The sequence below is a fragment of the Telopea speciosissima genome, chromosome 4 (genome assembly GCF_018873765.1).
Source record: "Telopea speciosissima isolate NSW1024214 ecotype Mountain lineage chromosome 4, Tspe_v1, whole genome shotgun sequence".
In the NCBI taxonomy this organism is placed as follows: Eukaryota; Viridiplantae; Streptophyta; class Magnoliopsida; order Proteales; family Proteaceae; genus Telopea; species Telopea speciosissima.
Genome location: NC_057919.1, coordinates 61854233 through 61877371, shown reverse-complemented (window position 1 = coordinate 61877371; position 23139 = coordinate 61854233). Strand labels below are relative to the sequence as shown.

Below are 23139 nucleotides of genomic sequence, written 5' to 3'. Positions count from 1 at the left end.
CTTTTGGTTGGTATCGGTTTTGGTTTCTGTCCGGTGCGATTTCGGTTTATTTCGGATTTTCAATATCGGGTTAATACCGGTTTAGATCGGTTTGCTTTCGGGTTTGAGCCACAATGAAATCTTAAATTCATAATTTGTAGTGAGGAAAGATTCAATAAAAACACTTCAATTCATTTTCCCTAGTACAAAAAAAAAAGTATACAATCAAAAATAAGAAAAATGATTTGATATGTTCATCAGTTCATGTTGTAATTCAAATAAAGAAGAATAAATTATATGGGGAAGAATAAAAGATAATTAATATTCAAATCAATGGATAAATAGAGTTTGTAGCGAAATCATTGTTACAAAATACAAATCATATAGTTATTTATCATTAATTGTAAGGAGAAGGTAATTAAAATTAAAATCAATGAATAATCACTGAGAAGATAATTAATATTGAAATCACAAAAATAACCCTACTATCAAATCATTCTGGATAACCAACTAATTTTATATAGTAAACAAGAAGATCAATGGAAGAAGCATGGTTACAAATCAATTTCCATTTTTTTCAACCTCATGCTCATTGATTTGTAACAATTCCCCTTACAATCAGAAAATTGCTCACTAATATTGAAATCAATGGGTAATCAATCCACCTATTCATAACCTTATACTCTATTTTTTTTATCGGTTTCATTCGGTTCGATTTTTGATTTGTTAGTGGTCGATCTGATGCGGTCCTATTTTCAACCGGTCCTGCAATACCCCACTCCAAAACTAATCCAATAAGAATCAGTTCGGTTCGGTCAAGGTTTTTTTGATCTGTTTTAACGGTTCGGGTTAGGTTTTGACACCCTTAACTCCCACGATGGAGATTTGAGAGTTTTTTAATGAAATTTTGATTAGTTAAACCGATGATTGCCATGAGCCTTGCGTGCTTCTCTTCCCTCTTTTGATTCTTTCTTTCCTCCTCCTTCTCTCTTTCATTAATGTTCTTTGTTTTTGGTTTCTCCCTTGTTTCTGATGGTACCGGTAGTGCCCCAACCATTGGCATCGATCTCTACTGATTTTCTTCAGATCAGTTTGAGATTCTAAGGGGTCTTTCCTGTGATAGAAACGACAAACCTTACGGAGATTCAAACTGAGATTTGGCCTTTGCTGGGAGTTTTACCAGAACTTCAAATCTGGTTCTGTTCTTGCGCCAGATTAGGTTGCAGAGGTTTTTTCCTTGCTTGATTATTTCTTGTTGGTTCAGCCTTAGTGTGGGATTGATAAAGACTGGAATTAAGAACTTGCCTTTGAGATCTCCTGCAATTTGGATCTATTGTTGGGAGATTCTGATGTGAAAATCAGCCAGATACCTCTGGTTATCTTTGTCAAAGGTTGAAGAAGTAAGTTATCTAATTTTGCAAGTAAGGGCCTATTTGCTTTATTCACACAAAACCCCCTTCTTGTTTTGTTAGTAGCCTCCATTGGACCATTAGTTTGAGGTCTATAAGGCGACTGACGATGTATATCTTTGAATATTCATTTTGTCATAACTTTTTCACTTCTCTTTTGAAGTGGGATCCTTGATCTGATATGTGTTCATGGGGGACTCCATATAGGCACATGGTGTTGTAGCTTATGAACTTAGCCACCTTAGCTATCGTTAGCTTGGCATAAGTCTGGGCTTCCACCACTTGGTGAAATAGTCGATGGCTACTAGAATGTACTAATGACCATTAGAAGACTTAGGGTTCACTTGGCCAATGACACCAATGCCCAAAGTTGCAAATGGCCAGGGAGAACTTAGAGTGTGCAACTCTGAAGGCGGTGTATGTATGAGGTTGCCGAATATTTGACACTTGTGACAATTCTTTACATATTGGGCACAGTCGGCTTCCATGGGATTCTAATAATACTCTAGTCTAAGAATCTTTGTGGCCATCATTCTTGCATTCATATGAGGCCCACATATGTCTTGGTGGATGTGATCTATGACTAGCTTTGACTGTTCTTCGTCAACGCACAACAGTTGCACTCCATCTTACAACCTCTTGTATAGAATGTCCTCCAACAGGATGAACTGTGTAGCGTACCTCCTTAAGAAACGCTTTTCCTTTGTCGTAGCATCTTTGGGGTATCGTCCTTCCCTGATGAAATCCACAATGTTTGCTATTATGGTCATCTATTGACTGTCAAGGTATAGATGTGATTGGCGAATGCTAGTTGATGTCTTTGTTTAATTGAAAATGGATGTACCTTTATTTCAGATTCCATCTCAACCATGGATGTCAGAGTTGCTAGTGCATTGGTGAACTGATTGTTATCTCCTGATAAATAGGAGAAAGTAATCTCTTTAAACTCTTTAGATAAGATTTCCACATGTTCTTGATATGGTATCAACTTTTTGTCCTTAGTTTTCCATTTCTCTTACATTTGGCATATGACCAAGAAAGAGTTCCCATAGACTTCAAGTCTCTTGAGTCCTATTGATAAGGCGGCCTCAAGTTCTATGGTGCAAGCTTCATATTCAGCCATGTTATTAGTGTTAGAACAAAAGTTGGCTTGAATCTTCAAGGCGCGTTGCAGAGTCGCTTTCCTTAAGACAAAATCCGTCCCTACTTCCAGATACAAATAGGTTGCAGATGAATTGTCTCCCAGGATACAATGAAGCCCCAAACTATGTTGATTATCTTGATTATGTATTGCATAAATGGAGTCAAGATCGATGCCTGAAAACCTTTTGAGAGAACAAAAAAGCCAGTAGCAGAAAACCTGGTTTCTGCAGTAAAACAAATTTCGTGCAAGATCACTTTGAGAAGAGGAGAAGAAGAATGTTTGGGATATATCTTAGTTTGAAATAACTTAGTTATTTTATAACCCACTTGGCACCTGATCCCAGCAGATGGATCCCTCCATCTTTTAATCTGGTCCATTAGATCGTAACTGTACGATCTAAACCGTCTAAAAATATAACAGTCATAACTGTTGATCAACTGTATATAATAATCTTATCTATATTCACATTGGTCCATTGGATCAAAAGGAACGGTCCAGATCATATCTCGCTCGAAGCGTGCAAAGTACGTACGTCACAACGCCTCTACAATCCACTGCCCACTCAAATGAAAGTCCTCGCACATACACTATATTTATTAATTTAAATAATAAATAGTACTTTATTAAATATACCAAGGAATCATCTTTACATTTTCGATGTGGGACTATTCCCAATGCCATAATGTTGAAAAGCCTCCAAGAATCAGTGTATTCAAAGTTTAGGTTAAACGCCCAGGGCATATGGGTTCTGTCAGGAGTGATTAGTAATATGCTAGCTCCATAATCCTTGTGATTGGCTGCTCCATCGAATAATAATTGTCCGAACCGTATCTATTTCTTCTGGTTCCCATTGTGCAATATTCTCGTAAGGAAATACGTCTTCCAACGGTCTAGTTTCAAGGGTTGAATGTGCCGATAAGTGATTAGCAATCGCTCGTCCTTTGATCGACTTTTGTGTTACATGTTTGACATCAAACTTAGATAATAACAACAACCATCATGCTAACCTCCCTGTTAAGGCGGGTTTCTCGAATAGGTACTTGATTGGATCCATCCTCGAGACCAGGAATACTGGGTGGGATATCATGTAATTCCTCAACCGCCTTGTGACCCAGATCAGAGCCGCGCAGACTTTTTCTAGTGACGTATATTTTATCTCATAGTCCACAAACTTCTTACTCAAGTAGTATATGGCTTGTTTTGTCCTATCATCTTCCTGATGTTATACTAACATTGCTCCCATAGTCGTGTCAATTATAAACAGATATAGCAACAAAAGTTTGCTAGGTATTGGAGGTGTCAATTCTGGTGGGTTGGTCAAATATTTTTTGTTTGTATCGAATGCGACCTGACATAGTTCATTCCATTCTTTTGACTCATTCTTATGTTCATCCATTGGAGTGAGTGATTCTTTTTTATATCCTCTCACATAATAAATCATGGAATGCACATTGATTCTCTTCAGAAAATATAAGCATTCTACTGATCGAATCCGTCTCCCAACTCATTGATGCGATTTCCCCACTCTAGCATCATGGGAGACCACCACCTATTTAGTTTTTTTAATTACTTGACCTGCATTTTGGGAGGGGGTGTTTAAAGTAAATAACTTTCTTGAGGTATGGAAATTTCTTTTATGGATAATGAGAATTAAAAAATTAATTAATTTATTTTGATATGATTTAAGATGTGTTGTGATGGGGAGGTTAGAGGGTGGACCGCGTGAATCAATCCCATAACTAATAATTAATATGATTAGTACACTTTTAACAAAAAAATAACATATGATATCTTCAAATTCATTAGAAGAATTGGACCTTCCTTATACTACATATGCAAATCAATCTGATAAATATATCTGTAGTTCCAACCATGGTTTTATTTATCGGGAATCGGTACCCATATCGGTCTCAATTGATATCGATATGTATAGGATGAATCGATCCAATTCAAGATAAAAAAAAAATATTTTTTGATAAAAAAAAATCAATTTTTTGACCGTATCGACTGATCCATATCGATATCGGGTTCTAACAATATCGATACATGTAGACTTATATAATACCGATACTAAGAACAGTGGTCCCACATCCCAACAGTCTACTCATCAATATAAATGCTGTGCTTAATGCCATCCACACAAACCAAATGAACTCAACTACCCATTCATTGGGCGGATGTCATCTCTTTTCTACTTGCTGATAACTAACAAATGTGAAAGAGTTGTAAGGAAATAATGGTTACCAAAATTGCTTATGTTAATAAATCCAATGCAAAGAAGAATCTTATAAATGAGCCATTACTTCGCCTCTTTCTTTTTAAATGCAGTATGGACCTGCTGAAACTGACCCATTTAATCTTGAATTCCGTATTGGTTCAGGTCAGAGTGTTAGAAAAGACAAGAAGACAAACTAATCTATTAAGAAGCCGAGAGAGAGAGAGAGAGAGAGAGAGAGTTTTCTTAAAAAAAGATACTTTACAGACTGATGATGGAGCCTAACTGATTAAACTGTAAAATTTGAACAACTCTACAAAAACCCATGTCAACAAGATAACAGCTAAGGTATGTTGTCGACCAAATAATGGAGATTCCTTAAGCCCCAACTGGATCCACTGACCTCTTCTCAGAGCCTTGTGATCTTTTAAAAGCTTTCAGTTTTCTTTTAAAGTTTCAATAATGCATAACCTCTCTGTTTTCTCTGTTTCAGTCATATTTTTTTTTAATATTTCAGAGTTATATGATCATAACCCATCTCTTTAATTTCTATAACCACATTTGGTGGAGATAGAAAAGAAACCCAACAATGGGAAAGACCAAATGTGATAGAAAAGAAACCCAACAATGGGAAAGATCCAAAAGGTATAGATATATATATATATATAACAGGTGAGAAACGCTGGCATTTTGTTGAGTTCTTAACAACCCAAAACCAACCTTGTTTTTGTCATCTTCTTTTGTAAAGTAAGTCCAACTCAGTTCTACATTTAACAGAAACATAAACAAATCAAACCCAGAAACTATATTCTTTAACCTTTAGATATTTACTTTCTTTATTGACAAAACAGCAGCCATGGTTCTGGTTCAAGGTTCAAAATCCAGGGAGAATTAGACTCACTTTTTAATAATTCAATCAAATCCAAAATGATACCAAGTATATCTTTCTTAATTCTTAAATATGGGAACTTAAGAGATCAAACTTCTCCTATGAGACCCCATCTGGAAAAGTTACAGCTTTACTTATGTAAATCTTTATAAAGACAAGAAAAGGATTTATATTAATTAAGCAAACTTATGCTGCAGGGAAGAGAGGGAGAGAGGCCCCAAATCAAGCAAACTTGCAGGCTTCAAGGGTGAGAATGAGCTCCACTGCCGCAAATCCAGAGTTTGGTACCCCGGGTTTTGGGTGACGTGGCGTTCCAAACAAGTGTCCGCATTGCATGGATTGGGATTGAAGAGGGTAGGTTTTTTGGGTTTTCAATTCTTATTCCTTCTGGGCAGTTGGGTTCTCTCTCTCTCTCCCTCTCAATCTTTTTCCATCTCTACTGCAACTTCTCAGAAAAACCCACCACCCCTTTTCAATCCTTTTTGTCTCCCAAATGTCTACCAGCCTTATTTATCAGAAGACTTTGTTTCCTCTCCTCTTCTTTCCAGCCATGATCGATCAAACTAAACTAAGCTTACTTTCACTTTTAATCCATTTCTGACTGTAGAAACATACATCATCACATCTTTTCTTCTTCTTCTTCTTCTTAAGCAATTAAGAGGGACTCAAGCGATTTCCTGCAATTCCCTACTCTCTGAAATGCTAAGCACCTTAAGCCATAAACTCCGGCGCCTCTGCTCGAGACTCTACTGGCCAATACGGAGGAGTCCAAAGACCAAAGTCGTCATCAGGAGGTTTGGGAAGTCCAACCCGAAACCTCATCCCAAAGAAGAACCCACCATGAACAAGTCAGCTATCCATCAAAATGGTCAACTGGGCATTTCCACTTCTAAACCCAAAAGGCAAATTCGACTTGCAACTTTCAATGCGGCCATGTTCTCCATGGCTACTGCCGTTCCCCATTCTGAGAAATCTGTTTTCTTCGATTATAAAGAGCAAGATTATCTCAAAATACGGCGAGCCATGGAAGTAGATATCCGAGCCAAATCCGTAAATGATCGTCCCAAGAGCATACTGAAGCAATCTCCTCTGCATCCCAACATCCCTAACAGTCCTGACCATGCTTCCAAGCAACAAAAATTCGCTAAATCAAAATTGAGGGTTTCCATCAATCTCCCTGAAAATGAGATTTCATTAGTGCGCAGTAGACAATCGAGCTTTTCCGAAGAGAATGGAGAGGGACCATCTTCGTTGAGCAAGATTGCAAGCAAAATCCCAAGAGGCAAAGCTCCTCTGAAGTCCAGTTTGAGTTTCCCCACCAATCTGACCGTAACTGATAAGGACGGTGAGACACTGAGAAGCCGTAGATCCATTCTGGAAGTCCTGAGGGAAGTGGATTCAGATATATTAGCTCTGCAAGGCGTCAAAGCAGAGGAAGAGAAAGGCATGAAACCTCTTTCAGACTTGGCTACTGCCTTGGGCATGGAATATGTATTCGCAGAGAGCTGGGCTCCTGAGTATGGGAACGCAATCCTGTCCAAATGGCCAATTAAGAAATGGCAAACTCAGAAAATTTTCGATGACACAGACTTCAGGTGCACATCCTTTTCCTTCTCCAGTAGTCCTCTTCCTTCACTCATGTCCTCTGTATTCGTTGCTTTCCTTTGTTTTATGAACCCTTAGACCTTAAAAGTTAAAATCTGTGGGAAATTGCTGATTCTTTCGCATGACTCAATAATCACAATAGCTCCCCTGTTTGCTCCAATTGACTGTCTATATTGTCCCCTTCATAAGCTACCCTTTACCAACTGTAGTCCACTAGGAAAGAATTGAGGAGGAACAAAAAGGAAGAAAAAGAGTTGAAGAACTAGTCAATCACCAAGTTAAGGCTCTGTTTCTTCTCAGCTTTCTTCCATCCATTCCCTTTTTGGTTTGTTTTTTATTTTTTTTTATTTTTTTATGAGACCCTTTTTGGTTTGTTTGTATTTGCTTTAACAAGCCAATCAAGATGAGAGGAAGATGAGAAAGATTCAATCTCAAGTTGTATCTTGGTGATTTTTCTGTCATCTTAGATGAATGTCTGGCCATGGTTAATGACACATGGCTCTATTAGCTGATTAGGGCTCTGGAGTATTAATCAACCTTGGTGAGGGCGGCATCCACTTGGGCTTGCCTCTAGATCAACAGAACATCAATCTGGTTATTTGATTCTATCAAAATTGAGGTCCTGGATCTGGTGGATGATGAAGGATATATAAAATCCATTTATTTGAGAAACTAGGGATGCACTGCACTTTGTCACAAAATCTTCTGATCCCCGTCTTAGTAACTCCATCTTTTTGGCATAACATAAAATAATTTTATCTTGTTTTGGGTAATTCTATGATTATATGATCTGATACAATCACATACTTCGATCACCTTCTCATGGAAATGCGACAGCACCACAACTATCATCAGCATCCAAGCTGCCCTTACTCAACCGTAGGGCCTTGACTGATGAGGTCTATGGTGCTTTCCTCCTCTCTTTTTTACCCTCTTCTTTTTTCATTGGCTACATGAAGCATGATCCAACAATCCATAACTGTGCAAGCAGCACATCCAGCTGATAAATTGTGAACAGTAATAGCATATGGCTTCTGGAATGTAACAATTCTGGTTATCTTTCGTTCAGAAAATGACGAGCAGATTCTATCACACAAGAAAGTTCATATTCTAGAATTCTCTCTTCTAAACGGTCAATCTTTATGATTCATTTTGGTGTGTGCTTAACATCTACAGGAACGTGCTGAAGGCAACAATTGATGTGCCCCAGGCAGGAGAAATCAACTTCTATTGCACTCATCTAGACCATTTGGATGAGAACTGGAGGATGAAGCAGATAAATGCAATTATCCAATCAAATGATGAGCCACACATCTTAGCCGGAGGACTCAATTCCCTCGATGAAACAGATTACTCTGTGGAAAGATGGTCAGATATTGTGAAGGTAAAAAGGTCATGAAGTTTTTGGTTCTGTTGCCAGTTTATGAATCCTAGATTAATACTTGAAACAATTAGTAATTGATTATATTGCAGTACTATGAGGAGATAGGAAAGCCGACACCAAAGGTTGATGTGATGAAATTCTTAAAGGGAAAGCATTTTGTTGATTCCAAGGACTTTTCAGGCGAATGCGAATCTGTGGTTATGATTGCCAAAGGCCAAAGTATGATGTCCTGGGTTAACTAAGTCTAGTGAAATTGATTAAACCATACTATTGTTGTAGTAATATGAATTCCAACAATGCAGATGTGCAGGGAACGTGCAAGTATGGGACCAGAGTGGATTACTTATTGGCATCACCAGCCTTACAATATAGATTTGTTCCTGGGTCATACTCTGTCATGTCATCAAAAGGGACATCTGATCACCACATAGTAAAGGTTGATGTGGTAAGGGTAGACAACACAGCCCAAGAAAATGTTGCCTTACGGCGTAGAAGAAAACCAAAACAGAAGGTTGTAAAGATAACAAACTCTTCTTCATCAAGGGGAATAAGGAAAACAAATACTTGAAGGTGCCATGGCATTGCTTCTTCTTCCCTTTATTATTTTTATTTACACATTTTTGGTGTTCTTTTCTCGAGGGCAGGGACGTTAGAGAGATAATTTAAATTGCTTCATCCTCCTGAGAGAAAGATACCTTATGTAAATAATTCTTTATATCAGAAATGAGATTGGAAAGAAATAACTAAAGGAAGAAAATAGATATGAAGTGCTCCTTGTTTTATGTCCTCTGTTTAAAGGCGAGAGGAAGGAGGATTTATCGGTCTTATTGTCACAAATGTAAAAACCTTCTCATCCTAAGGTCTCCAAATTCTAGAGTTAATCCTAAAGACTCTTCAAGGGAATGCAGCCATTGTTTTGGGACCCTCAAGCTACTAGCATGTACTCTACATTCTCAGTAGCACCAATTTGCCATTCAAGAAAATTGAACTCAATTCCCATTAATGCAAGGACCAAGGAGGAAGGAGGCAAGCTTAACCAAGCTCACCCAACCGCAGCTTGGGTTTGAGCTTGCTTGCCTTAGGCCAACTAGAGAAAAAATCTCCATGACTAAAGCCCAACTTTCTGCAGTTCAGTCTTAGGATTAGTCACATACACATGGTTTGCAGGTCTGTTGGGTTCATACTTGATTCATACTTACTGCTGAATGCTTCTGAAAAATGTCAAATAGAAATTCCATTAGTTATATATAATGCTTTATCTTAGAAAGCAAATATAGCATGAAAAACATCAAGAGATGTCCGTGTATAATAATTTCCCATCACTAAATCTGTGCCATTCTTATCATAATCTAAGGTTAATAATAAATCTCAAATGTTCGTATTTACCTTAATTGATCTTCAGGTTTTCACCAAGGATGAGATGGTGATGTGAGTGTAACTCCATGGCAATAGGGGGGGGAAATTTGGGAAAGGTCTTTCTACGCGGTCAAGTGGTATCAAAATGGGTTGTCCATGCAGGGCAATGACCTAAAGCTAGGGTGATTTTCTATCTTGTTGCAGGTGTCATTGTTTTTGGGATTTGAGGGGGGAGACACTAGGGGAGTGAATCAAATGGATTTGGTTCAACAGATCCAACTGCCTCCTTATTGTTTTATGTCTCCTTAGAATCTTTGTCAAACACCCAACGAACATTGACCAATAAAGACTGTATTGGAATAAAGTCGACCACAATCTCAATAGCATAAATTGTTTGGAAATGCAGAGTCTTTTCTTTTTAGAATTCAATGAGAGGACCCCATGATTGGATAGAACTTGTTGTAAAGGTATTTGGACTCTCTTCCTTTGTTCTCGAGCTCAACTCGTTCACTACCTCCCGAAAAGATTGTATTGGAATTTGGAAGTGGAAAAGCTTTTAGGGGCTTTCGATCATAAACTTATCATTGAAAGCCTCGATCTTTTTACCTCGAAACTCACAGAGAAAAGTTTAAGAATTCCAATCTTGAGTGTCTCAGTTTCCTTTTTCTTTTTCTGTGGAGCTCCAAATTTTGCAGTCATTTCATTCCATCTTTCTTCTTTTTCTGACAGGGGAAAGTGGGAGTCAGAGAGGTTCGTTTGAGGAGGGGTTCCTACCCCTCTTAGGAACCCCTCTTACTTCCCCTGTTCTTCTTCAATTTCTTGCTGTCCAATAATTTCTTCTTCTTCTTGATGAAGGGATACGGGAGATGACTGACTCTTGTTCTCCTATTTCGTCGTCAATCGCAACCGACCATCCTCTCGGCAGGCCCTGAAGACCTCGGGACGTCGGATGCTCACCTCGGTGAGTTCCAGCCTTCCATTCATGCGCACTGGCTTTAGATAAAAGTTGCGTTGTCCGTTCTGGTTCATTGATGTCAGAGGGGGTGGGAACTTCTTGTCTTGCTTCCTGACCTTGGCCACGGTCGTCTTCCACCTGGATCGTGCCGTCGTCGTCGACCTGGACCTCGACAGCTCCTCCACCAATGACTCTTCCATCGGGTGGTCAGAGCTCTCAAAGCCAAGGCTCTCTGTGCACGACGGCAATGACCCACTAAACCCATTGCTGGCATTGTCGAAGAGGAAGCTACAGGTGCTGGAATCTTTCTTGCCGGAAGTGGGGTTGGAGGTGGACTTAATGGCGTTAGACTCCACCACATTGGGTCGCTTCTGGGTGTCTCCGTCGATCAAGCAAAAGCAGCCGGAGTTGGGCGGAATATGGCCGCAATGTTGGTGGGATGTTGTTGGGTAGTCCTTGGAGTGGGAGCGGCCTAAGAAAGTGTTAATTGTCTTCTTAAAGAAACCCATCAATTGTTTCTTTGGCTTTGGCTAAAAATTTCTTCTTTTTTATTTTTTTTGGTTTTCCTTTTCAGTATCAGGATTATAAATAAGAGAAGAAGAAGAAGAAGAAGAAGAAGAAAAAGTGACGATTGTTAGAGATGGGTAGACAGGTAAATGGGGACAGGATGGGTTCAAATTGTTATCCTCACAGGCGAAAGATAAGGATAAAGAAGTGAGGATGGAAGAGTTAATAGTAGTAAAGATGTGGTGGAATGTCTACTCAATACCTGGTGCGTTGGCCTGGCTATTATGGGCAAATGGCCATGGTTATGGTCTGGAACAGGGGAAGAGAGGAAGATTGCCAGCATATATTACAAGAACAATACCAGTCTTAGTTTCTCTAAACCCATCCATTCACTTCCCAAAATAGAATTATTTTCTCAGGAATGGGTGAGTATTGACAGGCCAGAGAGCTTATTGGCATTGGCATTTACTTGCATTCGTTGTCCATGTCCTTCGGTCCTTCCTTATCCACTATGTTCTCTTAACATCAATCCACTATAGTCTGATTATACTAAGAAGGGCACTGACTTGTAAGAACTGTGGTCCGTTCTTGGGGTTAAGTTACCTCAAATATCAGGGAATGAGGAGATTTGGAAAATTATCTGCTACATTTCCTGCACGCTCCATTTCCCAAGTCCCTCTAATAGGGGGAGGGGGGGGGATCCAGATCCTCTACTGTCGAGCTGCTCAGCAGGACCGTGCTGCGCAAACACTGCAAGGTGGGAAATGATCGCCTTACCCCCACTCGGGCAAGGCGCTCGGGTAGGGGTAAGGCGGTCATTTCCTGCCTTACTGTGTCTGTGCAGCACAGTCCTGCCGGGCAACATAGTAGTAGAGGATCTAGATTGATGGGGGATAGTGGACCCCACCCGGGTAGGGGGTAGGGTGGTCATTTTCGCCCCCCTTATTAGAGGAACTTAGGGAAATGGACCGGGCAGGGAAATGGAGCAGATAATAATCTGAGAAGATTTACCTGGGTTGCGGACCTTTATCCCCTGAGGTTCGCTGACCTGTACGGTTGTGCAGCTCCTCTCCTAGGGGGAGCTGAAATGACCATTCCACCCCCTGACCGAACACACTGCCCGGGTGGGATCCACCCCCCTTTTATTAGAGGCACTAGGGAACTGTACCGGGCAGGGGAACCACAGGTGATAAAAATTCCCTGGGTTGCAGCTATGTTCCTGCTACCCCAATTGTAGGCGCCGATTTGGAATCCAAAAGGGTATTTTGAAAAAACTAAAATCGAAGAGGGTATTTATGAACCCAAAGGGGAAATGGATTATTCCAAGTTTGCGACTCCGATTGGGGGCAGCAAGAACATGGTTGCAACCTGGCTTGCAGCCAATTTTTTTCGGGCAACAACTACCTACGAACAATTAGGTTCGAGTTATATAGAGAGTATCCTTGCCTATTTACACAAATTACAAAGTGGTTCCAAAATATTACAAACCATGTACCCTAGTAAAATTACATACTAGATCAAAGCACAACAATACTCGACATGTCCGGCTTTGAACTAACTAGCCCACTGAGGAAAATGAAAGAAACCATCAGGAAAATTATCCTCTCCAATCCTTAAAGCGTGGCAGTGCGACAGTGCTAAGTGGAGAAGTTGATACTTGGCAGCTGCTGCATCCAACAGTCCATATCAATGAGATCAGACCGTTGGATGCGGTAACTGCCAGGTGTTGACATCTCCACCTAGCATTGCCGCACTGCCACACTTTAGGAATTAGAGAGGATAATAATCTGAATCCATCACCATGAAGTAACATATATGAATAATTATTACGAAGAATGAAAAGAGAAAATATAACGTGGAGTTATCAGCATCATATTATGTTGACTATGAAGTAAATCGTAATGGCAATAGAGCAATGCATAGTACTTCTCATATATATTAGGGGAAATTAAATTATCACAAGACAATAAACATAACCTAAAAATCATAGGTCTGGTCAACTTGTGATCTGCCAAAAGCGCAACACTAAGGTGAGGATACACCGATTGGCCCACTTGGAATATAACATAAACTCTTGATTAGAGGATCATCTTTAAAAATATAACGTCAATTCCTGAATGGAGGACAATCTCTGAAAATATAACGTCAACTCTTGAATGGAAGACTATCTCTGTGTACATCATCCAATGCCTAACCGCCTACTGGAAAGGGGTGACAGTCACGGGGTCAAAGGTTCCATCTTTTCTTTCCTTTCATTTCATAATACTTTCATAATTTTTTCTTTTTATCATGGTGTAACCTTCACACATCAACAATTCTATTGATATGTCACTATGTCTATCAGGGGAATTATTATGTACATACCATCATATGCATCATCCATCAGATATCTCATATACATAAGAAAATGGTGGAGTTTGTTAGCTCCACTCACCTTGATGTCCACAAAGAGAACTGAAAAATTCCCGCTAATGTCTTTCACTCCTAGGCTCATCACCTACGTAGGCATTTTTATAATTTAAGGTCTCATTCCAGTTTATATACCTACTTATTGTGAATGGTTCCAAGGGTTATTTTAGGATCCCTTAAACTTTATGATTTCATATATATATGGAAAAAGATCTCTACTTGGTGGTGTTTCCTACACCCTCTCATAGGGCACCGTGAGATGAGTGAGATCCCACACAATGATAATCTAATCAGATGATTGAAGAGGTAAAAAAACCACAACAAAGGGATAGTCAGAATCACTATTTCACTTTGGCCTTGCCATCCACAGTGTAGCTATTGCAGCCGCTGAAGTAGCTATTGGGCCAGTCTTTTGTCGATCCATCGTAATAGAAAAAGAAACTCGTATCAATCAATTGAATTTTTTCAAATGTTTAAGAAAGTCCATGATTCATTAGAAGTTTGCCGTGGGGCAGCTCACTTAAGTGCGAGGGAGAAGATGTGATGTTTCCTACACCCTCTCACAGGGCAACGCGAGATGATGCCTCTGCCCCCTGGGGTAGATACCTAGTAGAGATTTTTTTCCATATATGAGCAAGAGATCTCCACTTGATTGCATGGTCTCTACACAAGTGTCTGGACCAATGGGAGAACACGCCTAGATATCTACCCCAGGGGGCAGAGGTGTCATCTCATGGTTGCCCTGTGAGAGGGTGTAGGAAACACCATATATATAAATTGTATCTTTAATTTTATTTTTATTTAATACAGAAAGCCATAAGCTCATGATATTTCCAAAGTCTATTTATTTACTTTAGGTCCTAAATAGGCCCATGGTGCAATTCAGCCCATTACTTGTATGATGGCATCTTTCATTTTCATTAGTTCCTCTTTCAGGTTTGTGATATAAATTAGTCTATGTCTCGTATCATTTAATTAATCAAACTTAGTTAGATTTCATGCAACTCAATTGGTTCGCTTGATTAGTTAGGAACAAGGTTCTAAATCTCGGTTTTGACCAGTCAGAAATCGAGATTTGGTCGACACTTGTTGAAATCAGGTATTTTTTTCCAGTTAATTCGAGTTGGTGATTTTGAGGTCCAGAAATGCTGTTTTTTTGTTTGGTTTTTTCTCTACAGTCTAGTTTTTTACATTCTTAACACAATGCATGAACTATTTTCCCGAAAAAAAATAATAATAAAAAAAACAAAACACTCAAAATGGTACTTGTAGTTATTGATCTAAGTTTACTAGTGTACAATGAATGCTAATGTCCAGGTGTAGGTTAGCCATATTATAAAAAATAAGTTCGCATGTATTTAAAGCACTAGAAAACTAAATAATTCATCTTAACCAAATAAAACATAAATCATACAACACTCTCTCAATTCCAAGAGGAGTTTCTTGGTGGGTCTAATCCACAAGTTGCGCATCACTGAAGATGTTGGAGCCGTTCCTCTGAATGCACCACATATGTATCTCATGACATGCTTTGGACCCAATTGTTCTGATAGTCCATAATAGCCCATCTATAAGCCCCTTCATCAACTTGTCTAAGATATCCCAATTTAGGAAAGGGCTCACTGAGACTCTAATGAGGTGGAGTCGACACACATGGTTGGGCTGGATACACGAAGATACTATTGAGAAAGGATGACCCAACACCTGACCCATCACGATATCCATATGTAGCAGAAGATGCATCATGGTCACTCCCATATCCAAATGAACCGCTGCTCTTGAAGGATAGTCCACCAGCATATTCACCACATGGTCCATACGCACTATATGCTATTGATCCGACACTCTTAAAGCCACTTTTATGATGTTCCAAGTATCGGTTTTGTATCACTATATCGGCTTATATATGTATCAATATCGTTAGAGACCTATATATTATTGATACAGATCGAATGTATCGGTCGAGAAGTGATCTTAATTTTTAAATTTAATGTCCAATACTAGCCCAATCTATATCGATATCAACTGAGACCATACCAATACCTATAACCTTGCTCCAAATACACAATCAAACAATTAGAGATCATTAGCCGTGGTAGAGTCCCAAACCACCTCTCCAGCTCATCCCTTGTGCCCTTAATTAGATCCTAAGTGGGTGTAGAAGGATGATTGTAAATATCGGTGTCAGGATCTGTATCGATTTTGATAGATACTGATACATATGGGATGGGTTTGCCTTCAATTTCAATAAAATTTTGTTTTTTAGACAGTTTTTCCCTTAATAAACCTATTCCACCGATGTAAGATAAGACAAGTATCAGTATTGGGCATGGTCGATATGACTAATCCCAATACTGATATTTACAAACACGTGTAGAAAGGCTTGCATGAACAGGTCCGGTACAGAGTAAGCTAGGGAAGAAGAGGCCACGGGTGTTAGTTTGGAATCCTGGCTAGCAGATTGAGATCAGGCTCCAACGCACATCCAACGGATGGGTTGGCACGATGGAGTGTCCATCGTGCCAGCCCATCCGTTGGATTTGTGCTGGTGCCTTTCCCGCGCGGGAGAGGATGCTTATCCCCTGGCTGGCACACCAAAGAAAAGAAGTTGTTACAATGATAATGTTATGGATAAAAGGGTGGTTTAATCGTACAGCACAGTGATTGCAAGTCCAAAACTTGGAAACAACATCTTTTGTGAAGCAGGGTAAGGGTGCATACATTTGCCCCTCCCAGACTCTGTAATAGCAAGAGCCTTATGCACTAGGATACTCTAATTTTTAGACCAATTTCTAATGTAAACCATTAGTGAAAGGTTGCTAACTAGCTCCTACAAGTATTCCCACACACTGATTCTCATGTCCTTAATAAATGAAAATTTTCAGGTCTAGTTTTTTTATTATTATTATTATTATTTTCTTTGAGAGGGGAGGGGGGGTGTGGGTGTATTTCTTCCACCTAGCTTGTTTGATGTTAAAGTCATGTAATTACTTAAAGTGTAAGATGTCATGGGGGATGATGATGAAAGGTATGGAACTTACCTTAAAATAATTTAAAGGGTAAATTACACATCACCCCCAGATTTTTAAATAAAACTCAAATCACCCCTTGGTTTTTGAAAATACTCAAATCACCCTTTGTATTAGACCCCAATATAACAAATTAGTCTCTCCCGTTAGTTTTATGTTGTTAAGTGATGATGTCAACCGGTTAAATAAATTTAAATCCCTAAACTACCCTTGAAGATGAAGGAAGAGTGGTATTGTAAATTTAAACCAGTTATTACCTTAAAGCACCTTCAACAACATGGAGAAGGAAAGATAATAGTCAGATAATAGTCACTCAGACCTGGACCTGTAAATGGCTCGGATTCGGATATTTCTTGGTCGAATTTGGATGGATTCGGATGCGGATCAAATTTGGATTTTCGACCATCCGTTTACACCTCTGCCTTGTGTAACCCGAACCTTCCTCCCCCTAGTGAATACAATTCACTCTCAATCCATAGTTTTAGATCATGATTCTCTTTTCCTCATATTCTAGAACCTGTTGAATCTTAAAAAACCCTTAAGATCATAATTTACTTAATTTTTTATAATTAAGTATTCGGATTTGGATTTTTATCGGATTGTTCAGATTTTTTTCCGGATATCTCTAAACGGATACGGATGCGGATCGAATTCGGATTTTCGATTATCCATTTACAGCCCTACTCAGACCAAAAAGAATCATGAACAGAACTTTTGATGGATAGTTTGTACCCATTGCAAACGGCTTTACGAGGATCAAAAGCCGCGAGACAATGTGGTTCATGATCCAGGTTACTAACCATAGAAAAAATCCATGTAACAGATCGAGGAACAACATATCTACCTGCTCACATTGTAAAGTTTTAACCACAAACATAAAAAGAAGAAGAAGAAGAAGAAATTCACAGAAACTTTGTGTAAGGTAGAATCAGATAAGAAGATTGATATTTATTTCCTTTTTCTTCTCTGGATGGGAAAGAAGAAGAAAGGATAAGATTAAAGTGAAGAAATTTACACAAATTTTATCTAGTAGGCATCAGATACATAAGAAGATTGATAATTATTTATGTTTCCTTCTTGGGGGTGGGAATGAAAGTGATCACTTAATTAGGAGTCATCTTGAGTAGAATTAGGGCTTGAAGGGTACCCAATTCCATGACGATTGTTGGGGAAGATTACAAACACTGAACTAGCAACTGCACCAACCAAAGGAGGTATTGCCATCACCAACATCTTCTGTGTAGTCTCAAAAGATGGATAGTAGCAATCCATAGTGTTTGGATCCATTAATGCAACTACTCCAAACACCATTAGAGACAAGAAGGCATGAACAAAGTCACCAACTCTGAGCTTATAAGCTGATAAGTCAACAGACCCTGAAGCTGATGAAGAAGATGACCAGAGCCCATGAATGGTTACAATCCCATAGTGAGTCAAACCATCACTACCCACATAACTGTCTGTAAAAGATGAAAAACAGCAGAAGAAGGCACAACCAGTAAGGAGAATACCAGTTAGGTACTTGTTAATGGTGTAACATTGACCATTATTAGTTAAAAATGGACTCAGGAATTGAAATAGGAAAACAGTTCCAGTTGGGAGAAGCTTGATAAGGTTTCCCACTCCAGTGAATGCCATATCTGTTACTCCTCCTTTCAGTTTGTTCTTCCCAGAAGAAGAAGCTGAAGATGAGTTCTTGTGACTACCCATTTCTCTGTTATTAACTAGAGCTCTGATGAGTGGAATGGGCTTTTGCTTCTTTTTCTTAACTCTGATAGATTCTCGACCATGTTTAGGTATATATATAAAGTTGCAGCTGTAGAGGTTGGAAATGGAAAGAGAAAGAGAGGAAGGAATTGCTTGCACGTAAAATGGAACTCAATTGGGTTGAGCTTTGGTTTACTTAGACTCTTCGACATGTTGATGTGGGCCTTTGCTCTTCTGTCCATCTCTATTTCCACTTTTGCAGGAGTTTGTGGTTCCCATATTTTCTTGTTCTCAAACCCTTTTTGGGTCTAGTGATAGATCGATAGTCTGGTTAGTTAGACCGTTACACGTATTAATCCTACTGTATTAAGAGAGTAAAGAATCCAACTTGTTTCAATCGTCAAGATCTTCGATTTGATATGTATTTCAACCTATTTTGGTTCAGGTCTGAATCAAACCGGATGGGTCTTTAAGGGCAATTTTGTACTTTCTGTGTTAGGGTTTTTCTTATATGTTGTAGTTATCTCTTTGAAAAATAGGAGAGTGAGGAGAGTGAGGGTTTGTATTTGCTTCACAAAAATAGTGGATTCGTTCTATAGCTGGTTCGTGGATTTAGCCTTCCTTCTTGTGGGTGAGCCACGTAAATCTTGTCTTGTGTGTGTGTGATTTATCTTTCCCTTCGCATTTCTTTTGCAAAATCGCCATTCTGCTGCGTTGTTTTTTTAACATAACCATGCATATCATTTGCATTGTTTGTTGAGATGAAGAGAAATCTCAGATAAGAGAATGGTCGGTTCGGTCCAATTTTGGTTGATCTGAATCGATTTTATGTGTATCAGTCTAAACTGAAACCGAACCATTATGAGGTGAGATTTGGTTTTGGTATGATCGGTTTCGGGTTTGTGTATTGTCATAACAGGCTCTTATTGATCTATTATCAGGTTGTTATCGGTTTAGTTTCGATTTTTAATATAAAAGAAAACTAGTGTAACAAAAAAATTAAAATTTTTTTTCTACCCAAAAAAAAAAAAAAAAACCAGGCTTTAAAAAAGAAAAATTAGGAATCACGATCCAGATTGGTCATTGGTAGAAATTGGCAAAAAAAAACCCCTAAACCCTAGTTTCCGTGCATGATTGGTTCGTCTGAATCGGCCAGAATCAGGTCAGCCTATGTTGATTCCATTTGATTCGTATTTTTTGATCGGTCCAACCAATTTGGGTTGCATTTTGACACCCCTAAAATAATCCAAATTTCTCCCATCGTTTTAATATATATGAATAGTCCTTCAACTCAATTTCTTATGTTATATCTCAGAAAATGAACCAAAAGAGGATACTCTTAGGGGAAGGTGTTGGAACCAGATCCTCTCTAGCACGCTAGCTCCTCCAATGAACATTTGACGACTGGCAGAGCATTGGGATGTGTGCCAATCACTACCAGTATCAACTATCAGATGCAAGCTGGAGGGGCTGACACACTATAGAGGATCCGGGTCCAAATTTAGGCACACATCGAAATGCTTATTAGAATAAGAGAAATAGAACTCTGTCCGAAGCATGGCTTACGCCAGCACTCCCATGTGTCATTGGGTCTATCACTCTCCTCCTCTGTGAAAAGATACTTCTACGCTTATTTTGTGGAGGAGAGATATAGACACAAGGAATACTGACGTAGATCGCACTCCCTACTTCCCTTAGAATAAATGGAAAATGGGAGTTGTTGGATTGGATTTGTAAAGCCTTGAAGTAGGGATTACTTAACTTGCTCTGATCTCTAGAATTCTTAAATTTCAAGGCACTCTATTTTTTGGATGAACTTCAATTTCTTCAAAAATATTCATATTCGATGCCAATATTTCTCTTTAGAAGGCATTCTAAATTTGGAAATATTCCCTTCCCCTTTACCTTTTCGTTGAAACCAATATGCTCAAAATTATGACTAATACTAGGTAATTGATGACAAAAATATCTGATACAAACCCTTATGAAACGCAATCTACTTTTAAGGCAATTTTCTTGTTAAATCGCATGGTGGGTAAAAATTCAATAATTTAACTTCCTCCACCCACTAAATCTTTGGGAGCATGTATTAATTTTGAATGGGGATCTCTAAATGGACTTTTTGTGGATTTGTATTTCGGAAAAAATAAACTGTTTGGTTACCCTAATTCTGTGACGTGAATCTTTCTGAAAAACTGTTTGGTTACCCTGATTCTGTGACATTTTTCTTCCTGAAAAACTGTTTGGTTACCCTGAAATTAAAAAATACATGGTACTTTAATCAATAATTAAAAAATAATATCATTACCATATTAATGTACCCAAATAATTAATCATACTTAATTACCATTCAACTTAATATAACCTAAAATAAAAAATATACCATTATTTACAAAAATCTCACATGTAACCAAAATATCCATTTGAAAAATGAAATTCCACAAAAAATGATCATTCCTAAATTAAATCTTTCTCACTAAAGCCCACTGTCAAGATCTCATCACCAGGGTGAATAGCAAATTGCTTCACTGGAAAGCACAATTTTTCAGTCCGGCAGGTAAGACGGTCCTCATACAATCCACTCTTTCTACGATGCCGCAATATACTATGTCTTGTTTCCAACTCTCTTCTTCCATACATAAGGAGTTGGAAACAATCTGCCATCAATTCTTTTGGTCCAGTGGTACTAAGTCTTTGACCCCAACCATTTCTTAGAAAACCATATGTCAACCCAGAAGATCAGGGTGTCTCAATGTCAAACTTTCTGCATCCATGAATCTTGCTATTATCGCAAAAAAGGGTTGGGGATTCCTTCATGCCCCAGTTTCACTTTGGGCGCACTCTATGAAAGCTAAGTACTTCCCCAATTCCTCCTTTTTTCAAGCTCGGTGCTCTCAAGCATCTTCATGGGGTTGGAAATCTGTATGTTCGACTCGCGAACTATTACACAGGGGCACCTTCTTTCAAGTCGGTAACGGCCAATCCATTAATCCATGTCTGGATTATTGGATCCTTGATCATCAACCTTCTTCAGCTTCATTTCCTCTACCATCAACAGGCCCTAATACTGTGGATTTTTTCATTGATCCTCACTCTCATTCTTGGATTCGTGACCGTATATTTCACTGGTGGCCTCCTGATGTGGCTTTTATCATTCTTTCTATTCCTTTACCTATCTTCCCCATTGAGGATAAGTTGGTTTGGGCGGTCACTTCGTCAGGCAACTTCACGGTGGCCTCAGCATACCGCTTAGCAACAACTGATGTAGCTTCCCCTCCATTACCCCCATTGGCTTAAACTATGGCATCTCCCCACACCCCCCAAGACTCAGCATCTTCTTTGGAAAATTCTTCATAACAAATTACCGCTCCCTGATTTGCTCAACCAAAGGGGCTACAGTTTAAACCCATATTGTCATATTTGCCAGAACAGCCACCAGAATGCCACTCATCTTTTCATGCAGTGTCCGATTGTCCAGACTCTTTGGCGGCAAGCAGGATTTCCCAATCTTCTTCAGATGAACAGCATTGAAGAAGGGATCCGGCCTACATGTACTCAATCAAGCAGGATTTCGAGATCGCAATCACATTATCCAGGTCACCATGTTTTGTAGTTTAATCTGGCATATTTGGCATGGCTATTGGGATCTAGTTTTCTGGAATTCTCCATTTAGAACTTCAAGTATATTTCTTAGAGCAAGCAGCGCAGCTCTTGATTTTGCGCCGCACAATCAAGGTCCTACTCTCAAGCCACTCAGAATAATTTCATGGTCCCCGCCAAACGAGCCTTATTATAAATTCAACGTGGATGGTTCAAGCCGAGGCAATCCTGGACTCGCAAGTATTGGTGGTATTTGTCGTTCTTCTCACTCTTTCATTGGATGCTTCTCCTTTGGATTGGGTCACGGTTACGCGTTGGTTGCAGAAGCTACTGCCATTCGGCAGGCTCTCATTTTAGCCACCAATTGGAACATCTCCCATCTCATTATTGAGAGCAACAATCTCTTATTGATTAACATCTTCAACCACCGGACTGCTAGCATCCCTGGGCGTATAGAAGCATTGGTTCATGACTCTTTCTCCCTCTCTCGCCAGTTTGTGGACATCCAGTTTCATCATATTCTCCGCGAAGGAAATGCTACGGCAGATTCTCTTGCAACCTATGGTGTTGACTCTCAATTATCTCATATTTGGATGTACTATCCCCCCCCCCCCCCTTATCTCAATCCCCTTGTTTTTGGACTCTAATGAAACGTTGTTTCAGAGATAATAAATTATGTTTACCAAAAACAAAAAAATCTTTCTCCTGTCAGATTTGGAGTTTTGCTTTCAATTTGGATTTATTTAAGTGTACCAATCAACAAGTTTGTATACGAAAGTTGGGCGGTTGTTACAGAATGGGAATGCAGAAAATCATCACATTTTGTTTAGTCAAAATTTCAGTCATCCAATTAAAGATACAAGGAGAAGTTAGATGATATTTTTCCCCTCTAGTTTCCATGTTCAAAACATTCAAGCCAAAACAAAGCATTAAAAAGCCAATCCAAAGGGA

The 23139-nt window shown here is 39.1% G+C and overlaps 3 protein-coding genes across 3 annotated transcripts; 1 reads left to right on the top strand and 2 right to left on the bottom strand.

Moving 5' to 3' along the window:
- Positions 1–5930: 5930 nt before the first annotated feature.
- LOC122657637 lies at positions 5931–9361 on the top strand. The gene is made up of 4 exons (XM_043852408.1): positions 5931–7231; positions 8418–8625; positions 8715–8844; positions 8928–9361. The coding sequence occupies exons 1-4, from the start codon at positions 6336–6338 to the stop codon at positions 9191–9193; spliced, it is 1500 nt and encodes a 499-aa protein (XP_043708343.1). The 5' UTR covers positions 5931–6335; the 3' UTR covers positions 9194–9361.
- A 1479-nt stretch (positions 9362–10840) lies between these two features.
- LOC122657642 (protein FAF-like, chloroplastic) lies at positions 10841–11469 on the bottom strand. Its single transcript, XM_043852412.1, has one exon. It carries the CDS (start codon positions 11443–11445, stop codon positions 10867–10869), a length of 579 nt encoding a protein of 192 aa, XP_043708347.1. The 5' UTR covers positions 11446–11469; the 3' UTR covers positions 10841–10866.
- A 6303-nt stretch (positions 11470–17772) lies between these two features.
- Positions 17773–18531, bottom strand: LOC122657643 (protein DMP2-like). Its single transcript, XM_043852413.1, has 2 exons — positions 17977–18531; positions 17773–17866 (listed from the first exon to the last, which is right to left on the bottom strand). Exon 1 carries the CDS (start codon positions 18517–18519, stop codon positions 17989–17991), a length of 531 nt encoding a protein of 176 aa, XP_043708348.1. The 5' UTR covers positions 18520–18531; the 3' UTR covers positions 17773–17866; positions 17977–17988.
- Positions 18532–23139: the final 4608 nt, after the last annotated feature.